The following is a 19,870-nucleotide window of genomic DNA, read 5'->3' as shown; positions in this document are numbered from 1 at the left end:
TTCCTCGCTTCACTCTGCATATATACAGGAAAAAGAAGGTACTGACCATTTCCATACCCCAGCAGCCGTATCTGTAACAACGGGAACATCGATGCATACATCGTCAGTAGAAATGGGAGAGCTTCTACAGTCTTCCAATGAATGCGATCCATATAGCAATTACACTCTAAGTGTGCCGACAAAACTACTCCTCTATCATCGTACAGATGGCCACATACGAATGTGACATCTGGAAAAATCAGCAATCAGCACACCAGCTCAACGTTTTTGAGCGACGATGCTTGAGGCGAATTTCGCAGATCAGTTATCACGACCACATTTCAAATAATGAAATGATGAGAAGATGTGGTTCACGCAGCCTGCACAAAATCGTTTCTGAAAAAAGGCTGAATCTTGTGAGCATATTCCACTAGAGAAAGATGGAAAAATACCAAGGCCAACACTGTTGTGGAAGCCAACAGGTGGATACGGGAGTAGAGGAAGCCCTCGTAACACTTGGAAACGAAGTTTTGCAAAGGTTATTGAATGTATAGACATAAACTGGTTGAAATTTAAAGACTTAGTAGCCTATTAGATGATCTAGTTTTCTGGAGGAAATTGGTTGCCCAATATGCTACATACCATTGGGTGAAGTAAGTAAGTCAGTTTAAGTCCATGAGAAATGAGTGAATCAAATAACATCCACCATACAACATGCTGTACAACACATCGAAAACATTCTGTAACCTTCATGTGTTACTACTGGCATGTGTCTCGTTCTCTATAAAATGCGACGTAACTCGAGATTGAATAAAGCTACACTCAAATGAAAGACCCTACTATTTTGATATGTGACATGATCCCCTTTCCCTTTGAAAACTACAAGTTGGATCCAAGATGGTGATTTCCAAAATGATCCCCATATTGGCAACATAACCTCGAACGTGCCCCTTCCCCCTCTGCAGAATCATGTCTTGTACTACTTGACTTTAAATTTCTATTTATCAACAAATTTTGGTTTTAGAAGTGTTGTTCCACATTTGTGGACTACCCTGTAGCCCTTCATAGCTGGTTATTTTCTCAGGATACTTAAAGTCCATTAAAATGCATAAAAATTCTCTCTTCATAAACAGTAAACATGACTGCTTGCACATATATGTGTGTGGAAAGTCTTTATAGTACGACTAGATACATAATACAAACTTATTACACTGTTATAAATTAAGGAGACTGGAATGCAACATCAACAAAACTCTGTGAATACAATGATAAACATCTGTTCCATTCACTGACATTTCCCTCCAATGCAGAGGGATCTGATATGTCATTTTTTTCCATTCACTTCATCACATTTCAACTGCCCATATTTTGTTGTAAGCTTAACAGGATTATTATTTACAGTAAACACTGAAACTTGACGAGAGATTACACAGCATAAGTCGTGGTTCAAGACTTATTCGAATGATAAAGCAGAGCAAAGAAGCAGTTCTTTTTCTGTTAATACTATGATGCAACAGTTTGGTCATAATCAGCAAACATAACTGTTCTGAAACATCTCGAAAACCACGAAGCAGCAAGCACCCTGCTCGTTCGGCAGATCTCCGCAGCTTTGGAGAGCCACTTTCTGGCTGGCGAGGTTTCTGCAAACTGGGAGTCTGACCAAAACAGAAGCTAGAGTTCCAGCGGAGACGTGGCAACGTGGCAGCTGCTGCGCCTCCCTTGCAGTTGGTGGGCCACCGACCAATAGCAGGCCACATTTGGAGCCTGCCGACCAATACGCTGGGGACAGCAGGTAGCTCTTTACTCGTCTTCTGAACCGTCAGGAAGCAGTGTTGCCTTATCGCCAGACTGCAGCTCGTTCGACATCTTCTGTGACAAAAAAGGAAAAGAAAAGACAAGAATTAAAAGAGTCATTTGTGAGTACAGCCACATTTTTAAGAATAATATTCAGTTTGGATAATCTTAGAGATGATTTTGAGATATTAACACGATAATATTGCCGATATTAATGTGCTGCCTGACTGAAAAGGTGAACCCCCAGAAGATATGGTCGGATATAAATGTAAATTTGTACATGTACACAGCACAAGTGGGTGTGTAAAGAATTACAGTTGCAATTCTGTGTGACAAGTAGGTCAGCCTCCACAGCCCTGTAGTCTTGGTCATGTTCAGTACTGTTATTACTGTTATCAGGACTGGTCGGATATAATGGAGTGTGAACAGTGTCATGGAGATGCTGCCGACTATTGTGAAACAGTGTTGACAGCCCCCGGAAAAGACTGAAAATGGCCTCATGGTGGTCGAATCGTGTAATCTGCAGATTTTAGGTGCATTCGATTGTGAAAGTGGCCCAGTGGCTGCATCGGACTGTGAGTACCGGCATATTTGTCGTCAAGGTTTTGGTCGTCCATGTTTGACCACCACAGTGGAGGATCGCTGCACTGTGCATGGAGCACATTGTAACCTCTTCACATATACATATGCCACCTGAGAACAAGCGGTCGGAGAGCAGTAGCAACTGGAATAGGAAATTACCAATCTATGTGCAGACTGCCATGAACATCTCGCTGGAGTGGTACTGGCTGGAAAGCATGGACTACTGACGTACCTTAGACGATCACTGTCCAATATTTTGGAGAGGCACAGCTGTGTTACTCCTGGAGTCATGTCGTGAGTTGTCATCGAGAATAGTCTCAGGCCACAGCTGGTAGTGACTGTGGTAACTCTGACAGAACGGTGGTACGTCACGTTACGTCTCGTAGGGCATATTGTGGTATTATTTATCAACAGAACAGTGATGGTTCACATGTGGCATGTGTCTCCATGAAATGTCTGCATAATGTTGAGGTAATCCCAGAAAAATCCCCAGATTTTTGCCTGATAGAACTTGTTTTTCTCCAGCTCAAATGTCGACTCTGTCTCAGTGGGTGGTAGTATCCAGGATGTCAAGGGCTAGTTACAATAGTTGTTGGCTGACTTGTCACAGGAAAAGACAAAACAGCTTTATTACACGCTTCCCAAATGAATCAGTGCATGCATGCATGCCAGGGGATGCAACTTATATTGCTAAGTAGGCTCAATAATGTGAAGTTTATTGAAAATTTCACTTGATTTTGTTATCACTGAACTTTTCAACTTTTCAAGTTTCATTCGTCCTCCCCTTCTGGGTGCTTCGTCTTTTGGTCAGGCTGTGTATTTCATTCAAGTACTCATGGGAATTTTTCTTAATTTATTCAGTTATCGACCTTGTGGCAACAGCCTTGCCGCAGTGGCTACACCGGTTCCCGTGGGATCACCGAAGTTAAGGGCTGTTGGGCGTGGCCGGCACGTGGATGGGTGACCATTCGGGCCGCAATGCGCTGTTGCTATTTTTCGGGGTGCACTCAGCCTCGTGATGCCAATTGAGGAGCTACTCGACCAAATAGTAGCAGCTCCAGTCAAAGAAAACCATCATAACAACCAGGAGAGCGGTGTGCTAACCACACGATCCTCCTATCTGCATCATTCGCTGAGGATGACACGGCGGTCGGATGGTCCGAATGGGTGCCTTTTTTATCGATCTTGTACATGCTATTTATGTCGCCTAAAACTTGTACTTCTTATTTTGTGAGCGGTTGAATAACCGGAATGAGGTTTTCGGAAAGCGATTGTTTGCAGAGAGGTACGTAATTTTATTGAAAAGTTACTCGCCTTAAAATTTGTATCAGCTGAGATACTGAAGCTTTTTTCTAATTGGAATGATATGCTTTTATTAACGACATTCGAAAGCCCATGATAATACAAGTGCTGCGAATATGAAACTTGATAATGCCAACATTGAAACCTTGTGCAACAGTACCCGGAAAATTGGCTGCACTGATAGGCAAGTTGGATGCAATCGGGTATTGTCTTGTAAACTCTACCAGGTTCTCACCACTGAATCGGCGCCTGTGGTTTGGTGTAAGTGGAACGGTGAGTGGGTCTAAGTAGCTTGGACAAAAGCTCCAAGCCACACAAATGGTCACTAAAGAACCACTGAGTGTGATTTCCCAATGTGTTGAACAATTCCAGCGAGGTAAGATCGGTGGAATGCACTTGAGAGTAAGAATATTAAGCTGTGAGCTTCAAATTTGGTACAGAAATCTTTTATGGCTGTTCTTTTTTGAAATACTACAGGACAGGACATCACTATGTGTGAAAGGGCTAAGGAATTTCCATTCTGTAAAGGCAAAAGAGCTATTATAGTTTGGACATGCTCTGGTATTCCATTAGGAGAGTTCAACACGTTTAACCAGTTGCTGCAGGTAGAGACCCAGGTAACCTGGCATGGGACACATAGCCTGGCATGTGGGCTCCAGCATTTCTCAACATGGGAAGTTCGCCAAGAATTACTGACGTGGGATAACCACCGATTGAGACTTACCAACATTTAATGCATGCACCACAGCATGCTAAATGTATTTCGTCAGTAATAAAATAATTTATATTAGCACAACATTTTATGAGGCGTTAGGCCCTAGACCGCGCTGCAACCCCGCGCGGCTGTTTTTTTTTAGAAATGGAGCTGAGTGTTGTGATACAACTTCATTGGTAGTTTCAATAGCTCACACTCACAGAGTGGTTAAAATACGTGATCTTAACACAGCAAATACTGAGGACCAACTGTCAGACATTTTCAGTTGTAAATAAATTACTACCACATAACAGGAAGTGCACTATCATTATAGCAAAATGCTCTTAAGAAAGTAACAATACGTTTCTGTTCCGGGGCGATCTGTTTTCTAAATGAGAGAGTAAACAGTTATGAACAGTAATCATGAAATCTGTTAATGGTAACAAAATACGAATGATGAAGTATGCGAAAGAGTACATCGTAAAGTTAATAAAAAAAGCTGGTATGTCTCCACCGAGTTTCGTCTTTCATCCTTGTAGGCTCACGGTATCGTTAATCAAATGCACCGGCCGTTTCAGTGGGTCCCGCCCCCATACCTCAGTGGCGGTCCAACATTTGCTACCGTTAGCGCCTGCCGCTCCCAGGTGGGAACACCCATTCCGCGAGCCGCCGCGTCACAGCGGGAAACGCTTGCCGCTGCCGTTGCCGCGCGCCGCTCTCTCTGTAGTGGGAATCGGTCTTTAGTGCCTCTCACATGACCATGTTAGCACTAGGCGGGGTCTGCGAATACCTGTCGTATACAAAAACCTGAATTATCGAAACGATTCTGTTCGACAAAGCTCGACGTCCCCTCATACGGCGAGAGGTGAGAACACGTAATGGACATAGGAATTTCTACATCTACATATACGTGATTACTCTGCTATTCACAATAAAGTGCCTGGCGGAGGGTTAAATGAACCACCTTCAAGCTGTCTCTCTACCGTTCCACTCTCGAACGGCGCATGGGAAAAACGAGCACTTAAATTATTCTGTGTGAGTCCTGATTTCTCTTATTTTGTCGTGACGCTCATTTCTCCGTATGTAGGTGGGTGCCAACAGAATGTTTTCGCAATCGGAGGAGAAAACTGGTGATCACTATCTCCCCTATTTCGCGATAGTACAAAACGACCTGTCCTTCTTTGAACTTTTTCGATGCCATCCCTCAGTCCCACGTGAAGCGGATCCCACATTGTACAGCAATACTTCGGAATAGGGCGGACAAGTGCGGTGTAAGCAGTCTATTTAGCAGACCTTTCTAAGTGTTCTGCCAGTGAATCGCAGTCTTTGGTTCGCTCTACCCACAACATTATCCATATGACCATTCCAATTTGCGTTATTTGTAATTGTAGTCCCTAACTATTTAGTTGAATTTACAGCCTTAAGATTTGTGTACCCCCCCCTCCCCCCCCATGAACCATGGACCTTGGACCTTGCCGTTGGTGGGGAGGCTTGCGTGCCTCAGCGATACAGATAGCCGTACCGTAGGTGCAACCACAACGGAGGGGTATCTGTTGAGAGGCCATAGAAACGTGTGGTTCCTGAAGAGGGGCAGCAGCCTTTTCAGTAGTTGCAGGGGCAACAGTCTGGATGATTGACTGATCTGGCCTTGTAACAATAACCAAAACGGCCTTGCTGTGCTGACACTGCGAACGGCTGAAAGCAAGGGGAAACTACAGCCGTAATTTTTCCCGAGGGCATGCAGCTTTACTATATGATTAAATGATGATGGCGTCCTCTTGGGTAAAATATTCCGGAGGTAAAATAGTCCCCCAATCGGATCTCCGAGCGGGGACTACTCAAGAGGATGTCATTATCAGGAGAAAGAAAACTGGCGTTCTACGGATCGGAGCGTGGAATGTCAGATCCCTTAATCGGGCAGGTAGCTTAGAAAATTTAAAAAGGGAAATGGATAGGTTGAAGTTAGATATAGTGGGAATTAGTGAAGTTCGGTGGCAGGAGGAACAAGACTTCTGGTCAGGTGACTACAGGGTTATAAACACAAAATCAAATAGGGCTAATGCAGGAGTAGGTTTAATTATTATTATTATTAGTCGTAAAGTTCCCAACATGGAAGACGCGAAGTAAAGATGGTTCACTTCTGGGGCTTCTTATTCTTCTTGTTTGCCCACCAGGTCTTCATTCTTTGCGAGAATTCAGCTTTTCTTTCTTCGATCCATTTTGTTCCAGTTCTCGGCGCTTTTGTCTCTGGTTTGACCTCTCATTTGTCAACTTTAAGTTTGAAATTGTTTCTTTTGTTCATGTCTTCAGTAGTAATGTTGGCTAATTCCAGATCTTTCTTTACATTTTTGATCCATTCTCCTCCATTAACAAGGAATGCTACGTATCTTACTATTTTTTTTGTAAGTCTGTGATCGGAAAGTCTCATTATGTGGCCATAGAATTTTAGACGCCTCTTCCTCATGTCTATCTCTATGTTAGAATATTCTTCAATTCTAGAATTTTTCTGTAATCTATACCCCTCTTTGGTCCATCTTGGTCCCAGAATTTTTCTAATGATTTTCCTTTCCTCTTTCTTCAGGTTTTCCATATCTGTTTTCCTTTTAAGTGTCAAGGTTTCGCTGGCATATAGCATTATTGGTTTAATTACCGACTTATAATGTTTAATTTTTGTATTTATAGATAGACATTTTTTATTGTAAATGTTTTGGACCAGCCCTAGACCCCTACGAGCTTTTAATATTCTTTCTTGTTGTGAGTATTTTTCAGAAATTATCTCTCCTAAATATTTAAAGTATGGTACCCTCTTAATTTCTCCATATTTGGTTTGTAACTTAGAAATTTCTAGATTTGTTGTTGTAAACACCGTTTTCTCAAAAGATATTTGTAGGCCAACTTTTCCTGCACACTCTTTTAAGGTTTAAGGTTTAATAATGAATAGGAAAATAGGAATGCGGGTAAGCTACTACAAACAGCATAGTGAACGCATTATTGTGGCCAAGATAGATACGAAGCCCACACCTACTACAGTAGTACAAGTTTATATGCCAACTAGCTCTGCAGATGACGAAGAAATTGAAGAAATGTATGATGAAATAAAAGAAATTATTCAGATAGTGAAAGGAGACAAAAATTTAATAGTCATGGGTGACTGGAATTCGTCAGTAGGAAAAGGGAGAGAAGGAAACATACTAGGTGAATATGGATTGAGGCTAAGAAATGAAAAAGGAAGCCGCCTGGTAGAATTTTGCACAGAGCACAACATAATCATAGCTAACACTTGGTTTAAGAATCATGAAAGAAGGTTGTATACATGGAAGAACCCTGGAGATACTAAAAGGTATCAGATAGATTATATAATGGTAAGACAGAGATTTAGGAACCAGGTTTTAAAATGTAAGACATTTCCAGGGGCAGATGTGGACTCTGACCACAATCTATTGGTTATGACCTGTAGATTAAAACTGAAGAAACTGCAAAAAGGTGGGAATTTAAGGAGATGGGACCTGGATAAACTGAAAGAACCAGAGGTTGTACAGAGTTTCAGGGAAAGCATAAGGGAACAATTGACAGGAATGGGGGAAAGAAATACAGTAGATGAAGAATGGGCAGCTTTGAGGGATGAAGTAGCGAAGGCAGCAGAGGATCAAGTAGGTAAAAAGACGAGGGCTAGTAGAAATCCTAGGGTAACAGAAGAAATATTGAATTTAATTGATGAAAGGAGAAAATATAAAAATGCAGTAAATGAAGCAGGCAAAAAGGAATACAGACGTCTCAAAAATGAGATCGACAGGAAGTGCAAAATGGCTAAGCAGGGATGGCTAGAGGACAAATGTAAGGATGTAGAGGCCTATCTCACTAGGGGTAAGATAGATACTGCCAACAAGAAAATTAAAGAGACCTTTGGAGATAAGAGAACGACTTGTATGAATATCAAGAGCTCAAATGGAAACCCAGTTCTAAGCAAAGAAGGGAAAGCAGAAAGGTTGAAGGAGTATATAGAGGGTCTATACAAGGGCGATGTACTTGAGGACAATATTATGGAAATGGAAGAGGATGTAGATGAAGATGAAATGGGAGATATGATACTGTGTGAAGAGATTGACAGAGCACTGAAAGACCTGAGTCGAAACAAGGACCTGGGAGTAGACAACATTCCATTGGAACTACTGACGGCCTTGGGAGAGCCATTCCTGACAAAACTCTACCATCTGGTGAGCAAGATGTATGAAACAGGCAAAATACCCTCAGACTTCAAGAAGAATATAATTATTCCAATCCCAAAGAAAGCAGGTGTTGACAGATGTGAAAATTACCGAACTATCAGCTGCAAAATACTAATGCGAATTATTTACAGACGAATGGAAAAACAGGTAGAAGCCGACCTTGGGGAAGATCAGATTGGATTCCGTAGAAATATGGGAACACGTGAGGCAATACTGACCCTACGACTCATTTTAGAAGCTAATTAAGAAAAGGCAAACCTACGTTTCTAGCATTTGTAGATTTAGAGAAAGCTTTTGACAATGTTGACTGGAATATCCCCTTTCAAATTCTGAAGGTGGCAGGGGTAAAATACAGGGAGCGGAAGGCTATTTACAATTAGTACAGAAACCAGATGGCAGTCATAAGAGTTGAGGTGCGTGAAAGGGAAGCAGTGGTTGAGAAGGGAGTGAGACAGGGTTGTACCCTATCCCCAATATCATTCAATCTGTATATTTAGCAAGCAGTGAAGGAAACAAAAGCAAAAATTTCGAGTAGGAATTAAAATCTACGAAGAAGAAATAAAAACTTTGATGTTTGCCGATGAGATTGTAATTCTGTCAGAGACAGCAAAAGGACCTGAAAGAGCAGTTGAACAAAGTGGATGGGATCTTGAAAGGAGGATATAAGATGAACATCAACAAATGCAAACCGAGGATAACGGAATGTAGTTGAATTAAATCAGGTGATGCTGAGGGAAATAGATTAGGAAATGAAACACTTAAAGTAGTAGATGAGTTTTGCTATTTGGGGAGCAAAATAACTGATGATGGTCGAAGTAGAGAGGATATAAAATGTAGACTGGCAATGGCAAGGAAAGCGTTTCTGAAGAAGAGAAATTTGGTAACATCGAGTATAGATTTAAGTGTCAGGAAGTCGTTTCTGAAAGTATTTGTATGGAGTGTAGCCATGTATGGAAGTGAAACATGGACGATGAATAGTTTGGACAAGAAGAGAATAGAAGCTTTCGAAATGTGGTGCTACAGAAGAATGCTGAAGATTGGATGGGTAGATTACATAACTAATGAGGAAGTATTGAATAGGATTGGGGAGAGGAGAAGTTTGTGGCACAACTTGACCAGAAGAAGGTATCGGTTGGTAGGACATGTTCTGAGGCATCAAGGGATCACCAATTTAGTATTGGAGGGCAGCGTGGAGGGTAAAAATCGTAGAGGGAGACGAAGAGATGAATACACTAAGCAGATTCAGAAGGATGTAGGTTGCAGTAGGTACTGGGAGATGAAGAAGCTTGCACAGGATAGAGTAGCATGGAGAGCTGCATCAAACCAGTCTCAGGACTGAAGACCACAACAACAACAAGATTTGTGTGATTGAATTATCGCGTAATCGAAATTTAGCGAATTTTTTTTAGTACTCATGCAAAATACTTCACACTTTCCAGAATGAGATGTTCACTCTGCACCGGAGTGTGCGCTGATATGAAACTTCCTGGCAGATTGAAACTGTGTGCCCGACCGAGACTCGAACTCGGGACCTTTGCCTTTCGCGGTCAAGTGCTCTACCATCTGAGCTACCGAAGCACGACTCACGCCCGGTACTCACAGCTTTACTTCACACTTTTCTTTATTCAGGGTGAATTGCCACCTTTCGCGCCATACAGACATCTTATCTAAATTATTTTGCAATTCGTTTCGGTCACCTGATGACGTTACAAGAGGGTGAATGACATCATCATCTGCAAACATTCTAAGACGGCTACTGAGATAGTCTCCTATGTCGTTAATACAGATCAGGGACAATACAGGCCCTATAACACTTCCTTGGGGCACGCTGGATGTTGTCTGTTTTACTCGATGATTTTCCGTCTATTACTACGAAGTGCGACCTTTCTGACAGGAAATCACGAATCCAGTCGCACAACTGAGGCGATATTCCATAAGCACGCAGTTTGGTTAGAAGACGCTTGTGAGGAACGGTGTCGAAAGCCCTTTGGAAATCTTAAAAATATGAAATCAATTCGACATCCTCTGTCGATAGCACTCATTACTTCATGAGTATAAAGAGCTAGTTGTGTTTCACAAGAACGATATTTTCTGAATCTGTGCTACGTACCAATAAATCGTTTTCTTCGAGGTAATTCATAATGTTCGAGCACAGTCTCTCTCTCTCTCTTTCCAAGCATTAATTCTGACTTGTGGGGTCTGCTGTTATGGTTAAACGGACGTGGCACATTAATTTTAAGGGATGGCTGGATGCCCTTCCTGTCGCCACCCCGTACCATGTAGGATGGAATTAGTGTACCGTAGCTGTCTGAGTGCAGCGTAATCCTTGGAATAGTGCGAACGCATTGAAAATGCCTGCGAGTCATGTAACTGAGGTGCAACGTGGGGACCAGGCCGGTATTGAGCTAGTGGGATGTGGATAACTGCCTAAAAACCACATCCAGGCTGACCGGCACACCGGCCCTCGTCGGTCCGCCGGGTGGATTCGATCCGGGGCCGGCGCGCCTATCCGAGTCTAGAAAGCAGCGCGTTACTGCTCTCGGCTACCCTGGCTAGCAACATTCGACCACTACATATTCCAAAACCCTACTGCAAATCGATGTTAGTGATATGGGCCTGTAATTCAGCGGATTACTCCTACTTCCCTTTTTGGGCATTGGTGTGACTTCAACAATTTTTCAGTCTTTAGGTACGGAACTTTCTGTGAGCGAGTGGTTGTGTACAATTGCCAAATATAGTCTAACGTGACTATTACGGTGGTCCAATAGTTATGATGTGGGGAGGCATAATGTTGCGTGGTCGTACTAAACTCGAAGTCGTTGAACACTCAGGAGTCAACATTATAGCCACACTTCCTTCCCCATATGCGTCTTGTCGGGGATGCATCCTATCCTGATTTCATTTTAAGGATATCAATGCGCGACCGCATCGAACAGCGATGGTGGAAGAGGTCTTGAAACGAGAGGATATTCGGCGAATGGACTGCCCTGCCCGTCCCCTAACTTAAATCCCACAGAGAACGTTTGCAATGCTGCTGCTGCTGCTGCTTTATCCTCCAGCGTCACCCGAAATCTGTCGGAGAGACGACACGGACAGAATGTGGCCGCCACTGTTTTAGTTGCTTCTTCCGCAGGCGGTCGCCGGCATGCTCTCTCCTACCTTTTCGCAGAGAGCGTACTGGAGCAGCTGGAGTTGCGACAATCCTCTTAGTGCCGCCAGCACAGATAATGGGCTTCCTTCTCATTAGGTGACTTCCCTCCCGCAGGTCCCCAGCGGAAAACAAAAAAGCCACCGAAAGCAAATAGTCTTAAATGAATAAAAAAGAGAGGTAAATTCGGTAGCACTCTGTCCCGCCCACGAGACGCACAAGGCACTATATTCCGTCACCCGGGTTGATAACTTGTCCCCTGACTTCCCGAAGACGTTCGATACAGCTTTGCACCGTTGCCTAATGAAAAAATACGAGCATAAGATAACGTAACTAATGAGGAGGCAGTGAATAGAGTTGGGGAGACACGAAATTTGCGGCACAACTTGAGTACAAGAAGGGATCAGTTGATACGACAGACTCGGAGACTGATATATATTCCATTTTAGCAGATGACACGCGATCAGCCGATCGCGTTCTCGAGTTCATTAGTGCCAGTGAGATGACGTCAGTAATTTGAAGCTCTTTTTGGGCACAAACAACCCCCATACTATAGTGGTTTTTTAAGCTTTCGTTCTGTTTTTGGTTTCCCCACTTTTTTGAGTTTTGCTCCCAATGCTGCTGGTTTCCAGTTTCGGTTTTTAGCTTTTCCTAAGTCACAGAACGGGCGCTAATGACCATAGAAGTTTTGCGCCCTAAAACCATAACAAAAAAAAAGACTCGGAGACATTAAGGGATCACCATTTTAATCCTGTAGAGAAGTGTGGAGGATAAAAGTCGTAGAGGGAGACCAAGAGATTAATACAATAAGCAGAAGATGAAGGATGTATGCTTCAGTAGTTGGAGATGAAGAGTCTTGCACAGAATGGAGCAGCATGGAGAGCTGCGTCAAACCAGTCCTTGGACTGAAGACACCACCAGCTCAAAAACAATAACAACAACAAAATCAAAATTATGACAGAGCAAATACGAGGGCGTGCTGAAAATGCGTCCGAAATTTTATGTAGAACTGTTAAAGATTTATAAATTAAACAAACGTTTGAATGCGAAGGCTTTACAGTGACAGTTCAAATGGTTCAAATGGCTCTGAGCACTATGGGACTCAACATCTGAGGTCATAAGTCCCCTAGAACTTAGAACTACTTAAACCTAACTAACCCAAGGACATCACACACATCCATGCCCGAGGCAGGATTCGAACCTGCGACCGTAGCGGTCGCGCGGTTCCAGACTGAAGCGCCTAGAACCGCTCTGCCAGATCGGCCGGCTTTACAGTGACAGTTTTTGACATTAAATGAAATAAGAAGTTTACTGTTACCAGCCACTGTTTGTTTATCTCCACGACGCGTTGAAAAGGTTTATACCTCCATCATCAGGTGGATTTACATTTGTTTGTATGACATATGTGTGTGTGTGTGTGTGTGTGTGTGTGTGTGTGTTGTGTTACGATTTTTTGGAGGAACTTGTGGCACTGTCTAGTGGATAAACAAAACATTGTTTCAGAACATGGTTTTGGGTAGCTCCAGTGGTCACTGGAGGTTTAAAGAAACAAACGTTATTAACATTCAACATCTGTGTTCTTCATGTCTACATATTTGTTTCTCTTTATAGTCACCCTAGAAACGAATACATTTCTCCCAACGAGACATCAGTTTGCTGAAACGTCAGCGTAGGAACGTCACCTCTGGTTGCACCGCTTCATCACTACCAAAGCGAAGTCGTTGAAGGTGTTGTTTGTAAAGAGATGAAAATCTGATGGCGGCAAGTCGGCCCTGTATGGAGGACTTTTGACGGCTGCGAACCCAAGGCGTCGGGACTGTTGCAGATACCGCTGCGCTCGTGTGTGGTCCTGCATTGTCATGCTGAAGCAGAGTGTGCTCCATGTTTGAACGACCTCTTTAAATTCGAAACTCCACTACAGCATGCTGTTTCTACGCATCGATATAGCTACATTACTTACCGCCACGTTGCACCCAACGAATTTGAATCCTATAGCGGCAAACGGCTACAAAAATAGACATGAAGGTGTATAACGTTAATCAAGTTTGTTTTATTTTTCAATGTTTAAGAGTTTTCAAGCAAAAAATCTGGAGGCATTTCTTTTCGCTCGCCCCCGTAATTATTAACTTAGAGAGGGCGGCAGATTAGAAAGTAACTTGGAGCGTTTTTCAAGGGAGTGTTACAGGACCGTTAATGTTGAAAATGTGTGCAATGTTTGCATCTAACTTCTAGGTGTAATAGACTGCATTATGAGGAACGACTTTTCTTAGATACAAAATGTTGGTCGACGCTTTCTGGCGATGCTAGACGTCTTTCTACTGAATTCGCCCGGTCCTGGAACGACGAGGTTTCACAGTACTAGCGAGGTCTACTAACCAGATCTGTAACTTAATACGTACCCCATTACACTGATAAAAGTTATTTCAACAAGGAAACATTAAGAATGAGTGCCTCTAACAGGGGATTTGTTGGTAAGTTGGTTCAATGCATATCCCGTCAAAACGTGAACACAGACCAAGCATGAAAACAGGAGCAACGTGTACTCAACTGTGGAAAAAAGAAGGAAAATAGAAACAGTGATCAGGTCTAAACTAAATATGTGCAACATCGAGCGACGTAGCTCATCGTAATGTCTTGGTTGTGTTGTCACCGCGTTAGACTCTGGAGCAGAAGGCCCTGGTTCAAATCTCCATGATGACAACTTTTTTTTCACGAAATGACGAACTGTCCGTCCAATCATTGATGCGTATGTTCGCTGTATCCTAATTTGTGTATGTGTCGTGGAGTAATGTCCGTTTGCAACAGCGAGGCATAACGAAGGGACTTCCAGATGTACGTACTTCCTATTTGTTCTACACAGGTACCACATGTTATGCCTCTTGCGTTCCGTTTTAAGAGTGTTGACTCTTGAATTCCATCGTTGCAACATATTTGACATTATAATGGAAATGCCGTATGCCTAGGGCCTCCCGTCGTGTAGACCGCTCGCCTGGTGCAAGTCTTTCGAGTTGATGCCACTTCGGCGACTTGCGTGTCGATGGGGACGAAACGATGATGATAAGGACAACACAACACCCAGCCGGGAATCGAACCCGGGCCGTTAAGTATGACATTCCGTCGTGCTGACCACTCAGCCTCCAGCGGCGGACATCACATTGGTTTACTTGTTGTTTTCGTTTCTGTGCGAGAACTATGCGGCATCTCACCTGCTCTCACTATTCACCACGGAATGTGAGTCATGCGGTAAGAATATATTACCGTCGCAAGTAAATGTGATGACTAGTGTCAACAGGCAAGATACCGCGTAGACCTGTCACTGAAATGAAAACAACAGATAAACGTGTGCCAACTACACTCCTGGAAATTGAAATAAGAACACCGTGAATTCATTGTCCCAGGAAGGGGAAACTTTATTGACACATTCCTGGGGTCAGATACATCACATGATCACACTGACAGAACCACAGGCACATAGACACAGGCAACAGAGCATGCACAATGTCGGCACTAGTACAGTGTATATCCACCTTTCGCCGCAATGCAGGCTGCTATTCTCCCATGGAGACAATCGTAGAGATGCTGGATGTAGTCCTGTGGAACGGCTTGCCATGCCATTTCCACCTGGCGCCTCAGTTGGACCAGCGTTCGTGCTGGACGTGCAGACCGCGAGAGACGACGCTTCATCCAGTCCCAAACATGCTCAATGGGGGACAGATCCGGAGATCTTGCTGGCCAGGGTAGTTGACTTACACCTTCTAGAGCACGTTGGGTGGCACGGGATACATGCGGACGTGCATTGTCCTGTTGGAACAGCAAGTTCCCTTGCCGGTCTAGGAATGGTAGAACGATGGGTTCGATGACGGTTTGGATGTACCGTGCACTATTCAGTGTCCCCTCGACGATCACCAGTGGTGTACGGCCAGTGTAGGAGATCGCTCCCCACACCATGATGCCGGGTGTTGGCCCCGTGTGCCTCGGTCGTATGCAGTCCTGATTGTGGCGCTCACCTGCACGGCGCCAAACACGCATACGACCATCATTGGCACCAAGGCAGAAGCGACTCTCATCGCTGAAGACGACACGTCTCCATTCGTCCCTCCATTCACGCCTGTCGCGACACCACTGGAGGCGGGCTGCACGATGTTGGGGCGTGAGCGGAAGACGGCCTAACGGTGTGCGGGACCGTAGCCCAGCTTCATGGAGACGGTTGCGAATGGTCCTCGCCGATACCCCAGGAGCAACAGTGTCCCTAATTTGCTGGGAAGTGGCGATGCGGTCCCCTACGGCACTGCGTAGGATCCTACGGTCTTGGCGTGCATCCGTGCTTCGCTGCGGTCCGGTTCCAGGTCGACGGGCACGTGCACCTTCCGCCGACCACTGGCGACAACATCGATGTACTGTGGAGACCTCAGGCCCCACGTGTTGAGCAATTCGGCGGTACGTCCACCCGGCCTCCCGCATGCCCACTATACGCCCTCGCTGAAAGTCCGTCAACTGCACATACGGTTCACGTCCACGCTGTCGCGGCATGCTACCAGTGTTAAAGACTGCGATGGAGCTCCGTATGCCACGGCAAACTGGCTGACACTGACGGCGGCGGTGCACAAATGCTGCGCAGCTAGCGCCATTCGACGGCCAACACCGCGGTTCCTGGTGTGTCCGCTGTGCCGTGCGTGTGATCATTGCTTGTACAGCCCTCTCGCAGTGTCCGGAGCAAGTATGGTGGGTCTGACACACCGGTGTCAATGTGTTCTTTTTTCCATTTCCAGGAGTGTATGATACAACGAAGGGATTCAATAGTCAAAATTTCCGAAAAGGAAAGGAATAGGCATAAGATGTGGTACCTAAAAACTAAGCTAAACTCCGTCAGAACAGGCCATTAAAGCCCAACGGTACCGACCGGCCGCCGTGTCATCCTCAGCCCCCAGGCGTCACTGGATATGGAGGGGCATGTGGTCAGCACACCGCTCTCCCGGCCGTATGTCAGCTTCCGAGACCGGAGCCGCTACCTCTCGCTTAAGTAGGTCCTCAGTTTGCCTCATAAGGGCTGAGTGCACCCCGCTTACCAACAGCGCTCGGCCGACCGGATGGTCACCCATCCAAGTGCTAGCTCAGACCGACAGTGCTTAATTTCGGTGATCTGACGGGAACCGGTGTTACCACTGCGGAAAGGCCGTTGGCAACATGTACCTGTGTAGAACAAATAAGAGGTACATACTGTGCGTCTGGGGGTCCCGTACGTCGGAAGGTCCCTACGTTACACGTCGCTGTTGCAAATGGACATTAGGCCACGACACATGCACAAATCTAAATACAGCTAACAGACACAAAATTGGGAAATAAGGGAGCTTTGAACTCGGGTCTTCCAGTGCAAGATCTTAGCACCGTGACAACACAACCAAGACACCGCGATGAGTTATGTTGTTCGATATTGCATTTATTAAATGTGGTCCGTCTACTGTTTCTATTTTGCTTCTTTTCCGCAGATCAGTACACCTTCTTCCTGTTTTCATGATTGATCTAAGTTCAGTTTTTGACGGGATGTCCAGTGGGCCAACTTACCACTAAATCTGAGTGGCGGGTATGGGGTGTGATGGGTAGTTTCCCCTGTAAACAGAGGAAGACATTTTAGAAGCAACTCTCAGATAGTACTCTCAGAATTTTCACTTCTTGCTGTCTGATAGTTCATTGCGAGTACTTTCGGTGAGTGTCTGAGAGTCTTGTGAGAGCAAATATCAGAAGCGTTACCCGCAGCAGGGTGAGAATGTCTGTCAGAGTTGAGAGATCAGCCATCGTGAGATTTTTCTGTCGTAGTCCTGTGAGTGAAGGAAGAGGCTGTCAAGGCAGAGCGTCGGGTTGCAGCTGCAGTTTTAATACATAAAAAAAGCTTCAGAGAAAGCTTTTGTGTTGGTAAAATGTAAATGTCGTGTGACTAGGGCCTCCCGCCGGGTAGACCGTTTGTCTTTCGATCTGACGCCAATTCGGCGACTTGCGCGTCGATGGGGATGAAATGATGATGATTAGGACGACACCACACCCAGACCCTGAACGGAGCAAATCTCTGAGCCAGCCGGGAATCGAACCCGGGCCCTTAGGATTGACCTTCTGTCGCACTGACCACTCAGCTTCCGGGGTTGGACTTTGTGTTAGATAACAGAGCGGATTAGGCGGATGGGTGGTTTTGCAGCACGCGAGAATCTCACTGTAGAGCTTCTAATGGGAAATCCAAAATCATGTCGAAGTTTTACGAGAATGACAGCGATGTAGATGGAAGAAATACTCTTCTAACTGCACCCAGTATTACCAATCTAGATGCTATTGTGTAATGCACTGAAGTGCCAAAAAAACTGCTATAGGCGTGCGTATTAAAATACAGAGATACGTAATCATGCAGAATACGATGCTGCGGTCGGCAACGCCTATATAAGACAACAAGTGTCTGGCGCAGTTGTTAGATCTGTTAATGCTGCTACAATGGCAGGTTATCAAGATTTAAATGAGTTTGGATCTGGTGTTATAGTCGGCGCACAAGCAGCATCTCCGAGGTAGCGATGAAGAGTGATTTTCCAGTACAATCTCATGAATTCATGGACACTGCATGTAAGCAGGGAACTCTTCAAGCTGGAGGAGGCTCTCCAATGGTGTGGGGCGTGTGCAGTTGCAGTGATATGGGACTCCTGATACGTCTAGATACGACTCTGAGGGGTGACACGTGCCCACATCTCGTGGTCGTGCGGTAGCGTTCTCGCTTCCCACGCCCGGGTTCCCGGGTTCGATTCCCGGCGGGGTCAGGGATTTTCTCTGCCTCGTGATGGCTGGGTGTTGTGTGCTGTCCTTAGATTAGTTAGGTTTACGTAGTTCTAAGTTCTAGGGGACTTATGACCACAGCAGTTGAGTCCCATAGTGCTCAGAGCCATTTGAACCATTTAGGTGACACGTACGTAAGCATTCTATCTGACCACCTGTATCCATTCATGTCCATTGTGCATTCCAAAGGACTTGGGGAATTCCAGCAGGACAATGCGACACCCCACACGACCACAAATGCTACAGACTGGCTTCAGGAACACTCTTCCGAGTTTAAACACTTCCGCTGGCCGTCAAACTCCCCAGACGTGAACATTATTGGGCATATCTGGAAGGCTTTGCAATGTGCTGTTCAGAAGAGTTCTCCACCGCCTCGTACTCTTACGGATTTATGGACAGCCCCTCAGGACTGAAGGTGTGAGCTCCCTCCAGCACTACTTAAGACCTTAGTCGAGTCCATGCCGCATCGTGTTGCGGCACTTCTGCGTGCTCGCGGAGGCCCTACGCGATATTAGGCAGGTGTACCGGCTTCTTTGGCTCTTCAGTGATTATCAATTGGTTTTCGCAGACTACCTGTAACAACAATGCTGTCTCTCGAAACGTCAACTACCAACTGACTGGAGAACCATTCAAAGCAGAACGCCTACAGACACGAGTCACCAAGCAAAACTCTGAAAAGAATTGAAACGTCAGAAACGTGGGAGGCGCGGTGTGCTGCGGTGGGTGGAACAACTGCAGCAAAATTTCTCAGCAGTCGGTGAAGAACTTTCGGTGATTCTAGATTTTGAACAAACCAACATTAATGTCTTTATTTATATTGATAAGTGTTTACAAAAATAAACTTATATAGATAAATATTTATATCGTTTGAGCTAGGCAGTAGCTCAGCAATCGGCCGCTCGGAGTCGGGTACTTGCTGTTGTGGTAAGAGAAGCACACATGTGCACAGAAGCCCATACAGCTGGAATGTCACTCCTGATAACGCCAGGGGTTTATATTGTGACGGCAGCAACACGGGCGGAGAACTGGAGTGGAGGCCGAATGACTGTCAGGCGTGACCTATGCCTACGCTGGAGGAAGACGACGTGATGTCTGGAAGTGACTGCTGCTACACCGACAACTGTATAGAAACCGCCTTTAGAAGAAACGAATTCTAACTGCCTCCTCATTTCGAATCACATTATTTAAGAACTACTTGACAAAACCCGGCATTGTCAGCGTACTCATTTTGACAATTTTCTATGGGAAACAAAAGAACTGTGTAGTGAAGTGTCCAAAAAATTTCATTTCCATATACCCGCGAAAACACATTGAAGTCGTACACAGAAATATGCATAA

The 19,870-nt window shown here is 44.8% G+C and overlaps 1 protein-coding gene and 1 pseudogene across 2 annotated transcripts in view; both read right to left on the bottom strand.

The window, feature by feature from the left end:
- Positions 1–1,136: 1,136 nt before the first annotated feature.
- Positions 1,137–19,870, bottom strand: part of LOC124551045 (putative protein TPRXL) — a 567,200-nt gene continuing 548,466 nt past the window's right edge. Inside the window, exon 7 of one of the 2 annotated variants that reach the window (XM_047125908.1) lies at positions 1,137–1,848. In XM_047125908.1, the coding sequence (XP_046981864.1) occupies positions 1,780–1,848 (69 nt within the window). In that variant the 3' untranslated portion in view covers positions 1,137–1,779. The remainder of the gene's footprint in view (positions 1,849–19,870) is intronic. The other variant, XM_047125909.1, reaches the window with a different exon arrangement.
- On the bottom strand, positions 16,789–16,906 carry LOC124551387 (annotated as a pseudogene).

Source organism: Schistocerca americana, chromosome 9 (assembly GCF_021461395.2).
Source record: "Schistocerca americana isolate TAMUIC-IGC-003095 chromosome 9, iqSchAmer2.1, whole genome shotgun sequence".
In the NCBI taxonomy this organism is placed as follows: domain Eukaryota; kingdom Metazoa; phylum Arthropoda; class Insecta; order Orthoptera; family Acrididae; genus Schistocerca; species Schistocerca americana.
The sequence above is the reverse complement of the archived record's forward strand: the minus strand, read 5'-3'. Positions and strand labels throughout refer to the sequence as shown.